General features: G+C 51.9%; 1 protein-coding gene across 1 annotated transcript in view; it reads left to right on the forward strand.

Moving 5' to 3' along the window:
- The window catches only part of MAN1C1 (mannosidase, alpha, class 1C, member 1), a 152,307-nt gene that overhangs the window by 61,541 nt on the left and 79,499 nt on the right, over nucleotides 1-11,267 (forward strand). The window contains exon 2 of the mRNA XM_010830079.1: nucleotides 3,372-3,468. Coding sequence (XP_010828381.1) covers nucleotides 3,372-3,468 — 97 coding nt within the window. The remainder of the gene's footprint in view (nucleotides 1-3,371; nucleotides 3,469-11,267) is intronic.

Here is an 11,267-nt window from a genome sequence, read left to right on the forward strand (position 1 = left end):
AAGCCCAGGGGTTGCCCAAGGCACACAGCACCAGTTCCAGGGTCATCCTCTTGCGTCCTCACGATCCTACTTCTCCATCAGGATGTTTGGGTGCCCGTGAAGCTCCCCTTGGGGCTTCCCTGGTGGCTCACGTGATAAAGAATCCACCTGCAGTGTGGGAGACCTGGGTTTGATCCCTGGGTTGGGAAGATCCCCTGGAGGAGGGCATGGCAACCCACTCCAGTATTCTTGCCTGGAGAATCCCCACGGACAGAGGAGCCTGGCAGGCTGCAGTCCATGCGATCGCAAAGAGTCGGACACGACTGAGCGACCAAGCGCAGCATGCACCCAGAAGCTCCCCTTGAGACACATGCCTTCTCCCAAGCGCTTCTGTTACTCCGAAGACACACCCCCTTTCAAATTTCCACTGAGACTTGAAAGATGAGCAGTTGGCAGGGAAGCGGAGGGAGGGGACTGGGGAGCACTCCCATAATGACTGCACCCCAAACTGCGGTGAGCACAGGACAGACCACCTGGTAGGTTAGGGCGGGTGGGGAAGAGAAGTAAAGACTGCCTGGCTGTGACCTTTCCCGTCACCCCTGCTCATCCAGCGCCTGGGCTGGCGACCCAAGGTGCAGGCGCTAGGCTGAGCTTTCAAGGGTCTGTGTGCCCCTGGGCACATGTGTGTGTGACCGAGCAGCTTGATTGCCTTCCGAGTCCTGTCCCAGTGACGCAGGGATTGTGTGTGCCTTCCTTCCCCTCCATTGATTGAGAGGACTGTGAGAATGGGCCATGATCCAAACATCCCCACGTCCCTGCAGTGACAGCTCCTTTGAGAACACGTGGATACCTATGGTTCTCTTAATTACTCCTGCACACCCACTTCCCTCTCTCTCTAGTAGGTGGGGCTTGGGGTGGGGCTCGGTCCTCGCCCTCCCGACCACCGACCTCCACTCCTGCTACTGCCATCTATGTTGGAACCGCCTCCTGCTGCTCCCCTACCCAGCCACCTCCCCCACGACTTAATTGAGGGCCTCCCCCCCAGAATAAGAGAGCCTGAGGGAGGAGGCTGGTCTCCCTTAAGTGCTCGTACCCGGCAATTAGTTTCCCTTATTGCCAATTCAAGATAAGTAGAAAATAACAGAGGAATGGAACCAGGACCCAAAGCCTGTGCCAAGTGCTTGGCATGCATTACCATGACATTCACATGTGTGTCTCATGGGAAGCCACAGAGCAGGCCAGGCACGGAGGTGGGATTTGCCAGCCTGGGAGTTGAAAGGGCTGTACACCACCAGTCCTGCTGACTGTGCCTCCCTGACCACCTTCCATCTCGGAGCCTCAGTTTCATCATCCCTGAAGTGGAGAGATAATACTAGATTATGCTAGTATATGATTTTATGGAGAGCGCAGGTCATAGCCCTGGCAGGTCTGCCCTCGGCCTGTGTGTTTGGGCCCCAGTGGTGAGCATGGCAGTAGTTACTGTCTAGGTGTGCCTGGAAGACGTGGCTTGGCACCAGGAGTGGAAGAGCATGGAGAGTGCAGAGGGCATTGTCCAGAAAGACAGAGCTGAAGCAGGAAGGTGGGCCGGGAGGCTGAAGGAGAAAAGCAGACGGGTGCCGGACAGTGTCTGGAAGTGAGCTGAGAAGTAGGAATAACACACACAGTAGACCAGTGGTTCTCAGGTGTGGCCCATGGACCATGGGGAGTCTCTTAGCCAAAAATCGCAGGTCCCACCCCAGACCTGCTGGATCAGAAACTCAAGGATGGGGCCCAACAGCCTGTTTTAACAAGCTCCCCAGGTGACACGGATGCAGTCCAGGTCTGAGAACTAATAAGGTGGATGAGAGGAGGGGAGGATGGATAAGGCTTGGAGAACTCAGTGGGCATTTTAAAGGCTGAGCAGGAAGGAGGACTTGTGTTTATTGATCGCTTGCTGTGTCAGGTCGAAAACTGGGCATTTCCAGCTACTTGCTTTCATTTAAACCTTTCAGGATTGTGGCAGAGCAGGCCTTGGTATTCCCATCTCAGAGATGAGACAGCTGAGGCTTAGAGACTTTTAGTCACTTGCCAAAATCAAAGAGAGAGTGGCAGAGAGAGAATTAGAAGCCAGGCCTCTCTGGCCCGGAAGCCTGAGTTCCTTCCACTAGCCCAGGCTGCCTCCCACCTCCCTGTCCCTCAGGAGTGCCTCCACTGCCTGGCCTGGCCCCTTCCTCAACCCCATGGTCACCCCAGAGCTCTGCTCAGCTGTCCTCCTCCTTCAGCCTGCCATCAAAGGCAAAAGGCAGACCTGGGGAGGGGCGGGGTAGCAGGGCTGGGGACAAATGTTGCCTTGCATCCCTCCAGCCGCCAGTGCTAAGCGCAGTTAGGGGACAAAGGTTCTTCTGTGATGCTCCCAAGGGGCTGACATAATTGACCCAATGGTGGTGTTCATGGTAAAGAACCCGCCTGCCAATGCAGGAGATGTAAGAGATGCGGATTCGATCCCTGGGTCAAGGAGATCCCCCGGAGAAAGGAATGGCAACCCACTCCAGTGTTCTTGCCTGGAAAATCCCATGGACAGAGGAGCCTGGCGGGCTACAGTTCATAGGCTCACAAAGAGTCGGTCATAACTGGAGTGACTTAGCACAGTAGGAACTCATGCACGCACTGGGAGACAAAGCTGACAGATACTCGTTGCCAAGACCTGTGCAGGGTGCTTTGGGGAAACTGAGGCAAAGAAAGTATAGTTTAATGGCTTTCAAGAGTTCATGGTCCAGAGCCAGTGAAGCAAAAACCAACAGTGACCCCCTGGGGTGCTTGGAGGCCTGAGACAGCCAAGCCCAGTGTTGGAGGAGTTCAAGGAGACTCCTACAGTGACGTCAGGGAACAGACTTAAGACTTCGGGCCACAGGGCATGCTCTCAAGTCCTGGCATTCTCACTGACTCACTGGATAACCCCAGGCAGGTTACCTCCTGTCTTGACCTGTCTCCTTATCTACAAAACGGGAGTTAATCCTTCCCGCAGGGGATGGTTCTATTAGGTTCTAACAGACATCCCTCAGGGAGTTTCATTTCCTTCCCTTCAAAGGGTCACCTTAAGTCCAAGAAGGCTTCACGGAGGAGCTGTCTTTCCACGATGGCACTCACATCCGGATGGCCAGAAGGAACTTAGTATCGTTTGTGTCATCTCTGCGGAATCTGGGGGCAGACGCAGCATGCGTGGGGTGGTCTAAGGAGAACGGTCTTCCAGGTGTAACTATGAAAATGATGGGGAGAGGAAGCTGTCTTTCTCAGCGTGGAAGACTGTTTTCGTAATGTGGTTTCAAATCCCGCTGCAGGAGGCGAGGCCGTGCGGCCAGCCCGTGCTGCCGCGACTCTCCACGCTCAGCCTCTGTCTCTGCTCTTCCTTACAGATGATGCAGTTCGCCTGGCAGAGCTACAAGCGCTACGCGATGGGGAAAAACGAGCTCCGGCCCCTCACGAGAGATGGCTACGAGGGGAACATGTTCGGTGAGCTGACCTCGGGAGAAGCCCTGCCCCTGGGGGCCGAGCAGTATCCCTGCTCGGGGACAGTTTTATTGTTGGCATTTTCGCCTCCTGAGTGGTGTCCCTCTTTCTCCAGACCTGGAGGCTCCTAAGTGTGCGTTCCCTTCGGGGTTGTCTAGGTTGCTGAGCCTTCTAGGTTTGAGGGAAACCCACATGCTTCTCCCTCACCTCAAACTCTTCTTTCTAAGCACCTGTTGTTAATTTTCAGAGCAGACAGACTTGGAAATGTGAGTGGGGACAGTGAGTGGTGGACACGTGTTTCCACAGAGAAGGCAGGCAGATCTGAAGGACACAGAGGATGGGGTTTAAATCCGCTCCTTCAGGCGGCTGTAAAATGATCTGCGATGTTTGCCTAGAGAAACCAGACACGCCTCTGATAAACTGGGCATGCACACTGCCTTGAGGGTCTTGGGGGCGTGTCTGTCGCCGGCCGGCTTGGTGAACACACAGTCACGTTAGGGAGCCCCCCAGGTGCCGCTGCATGTTGGCAGCTTGAGTTTGACCTGCAGCCTCACTGCGCGACCTCTCTGCCCTTTGCCACCACGAGATCTCCTCACCCAGAGCCTCGAAAGCCCCTCTCAGCTGGAGAGTCTACAGAGTGCCTCATTGTCAGCACGGCTTCAGGTTTCAAATGTAATTCCTGGACAAACTGCCAGCTCCCTTGTCTACAGGCCTTTCACGTGAGAAGATGCAGGAGGCACCGGGCTTTCTTCTTCCCTGAGAGACAGGAGCTATTTGGGCAGAGCAGGGCTGGAGACAGAAATTCCTCACCTGTATTTCCCAATCCTCAGAAGCACAGACTCCTGACACTGAGACCCAAAGACCTAAGTCAGATGAAATTCTCCAGAAAAATTTCAAAAGCAGGTTTACAAAGAGAAGCCTCCCATGCGTATTTGTGTTATGTGAAAAGAGACCCAGGATCTACACCAGGCAGCATCCTGACCCTTCTGGCTGTTCAGACAGTTCACTTCCCTTGGGTAGGAGGGTGGGATTTGGGTGAATCTTGCTTTTTTTCCCCTAATTATGATAGGCATGTAGGGGATAAGAGAAAGTATCAAAAGTGTAACGCTGGCAAAAAATAACTCATTCTACCACATAGACGCAGCCTCTGTGGACATCTTGGCTTTGTTGTTGTTCGGTTGCTCAGTTGTGTGACTCTTTGTGACCCCATGGACTGCAGCATGCCAGGCTTCCCTCCCAGAGCTTGCGCAAACTCATGTCCATCAAGTCAGTGATGCCATCCAACCACCTCATCCTTTGTCGTCCCCTTCTCCTCCTGCCTTCAGTCTTTCCCAGCATCAGGGTCTTTTCTAATTTGTTAGCTCTTCACATCAGGTGGCCAAAGTATTGGAGCTTCAGCTTCAGCATAAGTCCTTCCAATGAATATTCAGGATTGAATTCCTTTAGGGTGGACTGGTTTGATCTCCTTGCAGTCCAAGGGACTCTCAAGAGTCTTCTCCAACACCACAGTTCAAAAGCATCAGTTCTTTGGCACTCAGCCTTCTTTATGGTCCAACCCTCACATCCATTCACGACTACTGGAAAAACCATAGCTTTGACTAGACGGACCTTTATCAGCAAAGTAATGCCTCTGCTTTTTAACATGCTGTGGCTTATTTCCTTTCAATCTTTTCTTCAGTATTCTCTTCCTTCTTCTCTATATAATATTATGTTCCTTCTTTTTTAATGTTACATCATGTGTTTCATTAATTCATGTAAAATTTTTCATAAAGAATATTTTTAATGGGGAGACTTCTCTGGTGGTCCAGTGGTTAAGACTCTGCCATGGCAGGGGGCACAGGTTCTATCTCTGGTCGGGCAACTAAGATATCCTACATGCCATGTGGTATGGCCAAAAAAAAAAGAATATTTTTATTGGATACAGTTATTGCATTGATGTGCCATAATTCATTTGACCATTCCACTGATGTTGGACAAATGTTCTTTCCAATTTTTCACCAGTAGAGATAGCACATTGTTACCATCTTTGTGTACAAAATGTTGTCTTAGGACAGGTTTGGAGAGAGGACTCCTGAGTTGGAAGGAGGAAGGCAGATATTTCTTTAACCTCAAGTATGAAATGTGTGGATTCCAGTTTTGGAGGCTCACTGCCCTCCCTGCCCAGATCATGGAGCTTCCCCAGTACCCGCATCAGCCCTGGGGAAAGATGGCCAGTGTGGCTCTCATCAGAGTTGTTAGAGCTTTGGTTACTAGTGTCATCGAGGAAGGTAATCCTTTCCTCTCTGCACAGGGTGCAAATATTCAGGAAACTGGTGGAGGTGGATGGGGGGCTGTTGATTTCTGAAACTGCAGAGCGTGGGCTTAGCTACTGCTGTGACCACTCATGGCGATAGAGGGAGCACCCATGGGGAGCATACTGGGAGGAACTGGGCTGAACCAAGTCCCATTTTATGAAATTCCTCAGGGCCTGTGATGTACATCTCAACCCTCCAACCCCTTTCCCATCACGGAGCCTGAGGGAGAGAGGACAGCTGGGAACGATGCAAAGAAACCTGGATCTTGAACCAGGAGACCTGGGTGCAAGTCCTCACTCTGCCCTGAACTATCTGTGTGTCCAAGTCCAGGTCACTTGACCTCTCTGGGCTCCTGTTCATTCATCTTTCACACTCGGGTTGCTACGAGAGGGTGCAAGAACACCCTGAACAAAGGGCCAAGTATATAGGAGTGATTTAAGACTTCCACTGTAGTACATGTGGTTGGCAGTTGCCCAGGTGAGCCCACGGGGGATGCTGAGGCCCCTGTCTCCCATGAGCAGCCTTGGCAAGGCCCTGGGTGCCCCGTCACCCCATGCCCGCAGCAGTCCTGGCAGTGAAGCGAGGCCTGCCTTCTGCAGCCAGCAGTTGAGCCGCAGTGGGCGGCTGTCTCCTGGGAAAAGAGGACATGCAGGGCCCCAGGCACTGGGCAAGGGGAAACTAGCCTTGGTTTCTTGCTCTTTCACTCAGCAGCTGCTTATTTAGCGCCACGTCTGGCGCTGACTGCTGGGGACGCAGGGGTAAATGGTACAGCGATAACTCCACCAGCTCTGCCAAGATGTACACTGGGAACCCTTCCTTGGGGCCCCTCTGGGGTCATCTAGGTGCTCTCAGAATGAAGGACAACTAGAGGGGATCAACAGACCTTGTCTGGTTTGTGGTTCTGGGCCCCTGGAGTCCAGCAAGTTCAGATTGACTTCACTATTTCCTATCTGAGTGACCCTGGGCAAGGCGTTTCTCCCTGAGCCTGAGTTTTCTGTAAAGTGGAACTAATGAAAACATTATCCCAGGGGCTTCCCCAGTGGTCCAGTGGTTAAGAATCTGCCTGCCAATGCAGGGGACATGGGTTCGATCCCTGGTCTGAGAAGATCCCACACGCCATGGAGCAACTAAGCCCATGTGCCTACTGAGGCCACACTGTAGAGCCCATGAGCCCCAGCTACTGAAGCCCACATACCTAGAGCCCATGCTTTGAAACAGGAGATGCCCCTGTTCTCTGCAACTAGGGAAAGCCTGTATGCACCAATGAAGACCCAGCACAACCCCCAACCCCCAACAAAAAAAAGTAAATAAATCAATCTTTAAAAAAAAAAAAAAAGGAACATATTACCCCAGCCCAGCCCAGGGCTTCCCGACAGAACTGTCTTAATAGGTGGTAGTTATGCTTATCATTGCCACAAATGGATTTGATGATACAGAGGCTTATGGGAACACCCCCGGAGGAGGAGGGTTTCGGGGCATTTGAGGAGCCTGGAGGAGGTTCTAGTTTGGGTTGGACCCGTGAGGGACTTGGAAGCCAGACTATTCTAGAAGCTAGGAGATGAACTGGCCTGAATTAAGCTGCTTGTCACACCACTGCTGCTTTTGCTGGACTCATACGGGCTTATGGGTGGCATCATTCCTGGGCTCTGGCAGCCTCTGTCATCAGTCACCTCACTGGAAGCTGAGCCCTGCAGGGCATGGTCAGCTGTCAGCCATCCCCACCCTGCTCTGCCCAGCTGGGTGGATGTTTGGGGTCCCTGAGCTGCATGCTGGTGCGTGTTGGTCTGGCGTGGGCTCTGACATCCTCCTCCCCGGGCCTGCAGGACCAGGAGAATTGCATACGGGGAGGAGTGACAGGTTCACGCCAGTGCCTGGCTCTGCAGGATTTACAGGGGCTGCAGCCAGGACATCGGACGTGGAGCCTGGGCTCCACATGGGGCTGTTCACCTAACCGAATCTCTCCTCCCTGCTGCCCGTGTGTCCCTTCCTGAATCTGTTCTCACTTGGAGAGTCAGACCTCTGGGTGAGACACCTCTCAAGCTAGCTTTTGTGTCCTGAGCAATTGAGTGTTAAAGTGGCTTTCAATTCACCACAGTCCTGCTCTGCAGATCCTGCCAGAAAATGCCCTCAAGACCCTAGTGCTGGCTGCCAGCAGGGAGGACATGGCCTGCTCCTCACGGGCACAACCGACACGCAGTGGCGATGCTCTCATCACTGTGAAGTCACAGAGGTGAGCCCGCCACTTGAAGAACATATTCGAGGAGGAGAGTGTAGAGGACCTGCCTTAAAGCCGCTGCTGGGGATGCAGTTCGCTCAGTACTCAGAGGCCCAGCCTCCTTACCTGTAAAAGGGGCTGCTGCTAGAACCTGGGGCAAGCTGAAGAGCACGGACTCTAAGACTGGACAGCTTGGGCTTGCATGCTACCCTGCCACTTCCCAGCTCTGTGACCTTAGGCAAGTTCCTTAACCTTTCTGGGCCTCAGTTTCCAGCTATGAAGTGGGGACAGTCATGTCGACTCACAGGATTGTTTTGAGAACTGAATGAGTTAATACGTGAGAAGTGCTTGTATCCACGCCTGGCACATAGGAAGCATCCTTCAGTTCAGCCACTATGAGGATGATGTAAGACCCGTAGGACAGCGTGCACTTCTCCCACTTTGACTGGGCTGTGACCAAGTGTCTAGGACTCAGGGACCCACACAAGGACTCCAGGGCTTTCCCAGCCCTGATCCCTCCTGCCCTGTTCCCCGCAGCCCTCAAGTGCCCATGGCAGATCATGAGAGGGCAGGCCACTGGTAGGCAGTGTACCTCTCACCCTTTCAGTTAAGCAGCTTACAGTAGAATTTTTAACAGGGAAAAGTCAAGGGAAGGTTAGGGTTCAAGGCTGTGGAATAAATTGGCCTCCTGCCAGCAGAAGGGCTTCCAAGAGAGTAATGAGACCTCGCACTCAGTGCCAGCTGCCAGCCTTGAACCACTTAGCATTAAAACTCCCAAGAAGAGCAGTCGTAAAACCTTCATTCTCCCTCAGCAGTGGGGGAAATCAGTACTGGATACAGAGTCTTGGGAGGTCTCCACCAGAGAGGCCCTTTGATGACAAGTCCAACTCCTTCATCTTAGATGTGGGGAAACCAAGCCCAGAGCAGGGAAGGCACTCGCCCAGGGTGACGCAGCATGCTAATTGTAGGTCTGGAATTTGAACTCTGGAGGCCAAAGTCCCAGCCCTGGGCTCTTTGCACCACCCACTCTGAGATTAGCCCAATTGACAAAGCAAAGCCTGTGGTCCTGGGCAGATCACCACCAGGAGCTGGACTTTCTCAGAACTCTAACAAGAGTAAATTGTCTTTCAGGAGGTGTATGATTTAGGGGCCAAGAGCCCACCTGCTTCCTGTACATATATCACACCTGGCACCATAGCTGCTTTCTCTCATGTCCTCCTCACAGCTCTGCTAAGATATGAATTATCCACTTATCCCCATTTCACAGATGAGGAAACTGAGGCCTGAAAAGTTTTAGGACTTGCTTAGTCATACAGTAATCAAACAGAGACTTGATCACAGCTCCGTTGGATTCCACAAACCACCAACACTGTCCTGTCTCCCAGTGACTGCATGGGCATCTGTAGAGAAGGGAGTGGAGCCAGGGGATGGTCTCCGGGTGGGTGGTATTGCTGCTTCTGCTCCACTAACCTCAGGGAAGCCCAGACTGTATTTCAGGTCAGGGTCTGCAGCCACCCATCTGAAGGCATCATGACTTATTAGATATCAGTTGACTATACAGGGCCTGGGAAAAACATCCCTCTTTTCTGCCACCATAGGCAAATATTTTATCTCTGCCCAACAGTCTAAAAACACCTACTTGCAAAACACCGTTGGCTGTCAGCATGATGGATTTGATGAACCATGGATTTGAGAACCAGGCCAGCCTGAGTTTGAATCCCAGATCTGCCTCTTACTAGTCATGTGACCTTGGGCCAGATTCTTAAACTCTTTGCACCTCAGTTTCTCCATCTGTACCATGAGGATAATACCTACTTCACTCAGCAGTGGCGAGGAATAGGTAAAAGTTGATGTGTGGAAAACCTGCCCATATGCTTAAATATACTTGCCCATATGCACTCATTAACAGTAAGCTACTGCCGTTATTACTGTGTCTATTGTAAAATAATTGTGAGAATAATTACATCCCAAGGAAAACAGCAGTGCCTGGCACACAGTAGGCTCTTGATAAATATTGTCGAATGAATGAATTGCCCCCTGCAGTCTCTGCCTGCCCTGTTTTCCCTGAGGCCCTTCTTCCTGGCCCTGCTCTGCTCGCATCTTCTGCAGCTGGCTTGACCTCCCCCATCACAAGGTGCATTAGGAGTCAGCAGGCTGACCCTGAAAGAGCAGCAGTCCTGCTTAGTCAGCGGCTCTGATCTCGGGCATCTTCTCTTTGGAGGATAGAGGTGCTTGTGTGGCCAGAATATCTGAGCCAGCCCCAGGTGACCCTGAGAGCCCCGGATTGGATTTTGCCTCCACCTGCTGAATTCCTGATAGAACTCCCCAACCAGAGCCCCATTTCGAGGGATGATTTATGGCCTTGGGTGAGTCAAGAGCTAAAATGAACACAGCACGATTTTCAGATCACAGCCCGGGAATGTTTGGCCTTGGCAGAGAGGGGGGAAAAAATCATCTTTGCCTTGTAAATGGAGCAACTATGATGTTGAAGAGCGAATCAATCTAGGCCCCAAGATGTCATTTTTACAATTGTGCTGTGGCGTTTGACTTAGCAGTGCCTTCCACAAAATGTTCACAGTCTCTCTCTCTCTTTCTGTCTCTCTCTCACACACACACACACACACACACACACACACACACACGCACACACACTGCAGTGTGGCTGCCAGGGGAACTGCACGCTTTGCAGACCATTCGGGGAAATCAGTCATTTCCCCGTTTTCCACGGATCTCCACGTTGTTTCCATGGGTCTCTGAGTCTGTTTCTGGGTGGCAGCAGTTTTGACTTTGGAGATGTGCCCAGGCTCAAATCCCTGGTTCAGATTTACCTGCTGATTTAAACTGGACAAGAGACAGAGTTCTCTGAACCTCAGTTTACTCACCTGTAAAGGGGCCAGCAGGCCTTGGTCCTCCCAGTACAGGGCCTGCACTTAGTAACTCCTCATGAAACAGTAGATTTTTCTTCCCCAAGTACATATACACCCTTCCCAGTCCTTTTCCTGTCTCCTGTCTTATCACAGGGCACTTGGACTTATCTGGTTGAAAATGCCATATCCGCTCGTACAAGTTTTGTTTTTCAGAGGTTTGGGTTTTGTTTTGTTTTTCTGAAAAACAAAACAAAACACCAAGTGTTCTTGGAAAATTGATGTCAGGCCATGCCGCTCCCTGATTTTGGCCGGCCGTGGTGCACATTCCTGGCCCAAGCTTGGAGTTTGTTTTGAGAAAGAGCTGTCATCAGCCTCAACGGAGGTGATGATGTCGCAATTCCTTGGGTAGACTGGGTCAGGCTTCAG

Source organism: Bison bison, unplaced genomic scaffold (assembly GCF_000754665.1).
Source record: "Bison bison bison isolate TAMUID 2011002044 unplaced genomic scaffold, Bison_UMD1.0 scf7180017864516, whole genome shotgun sequence".
Taxonomy (NCBI): Eukaryota; Metazoa; Chordata; class Mammalia; order Artiodactyla; family Bovidae; genus Bison; species Bison bison.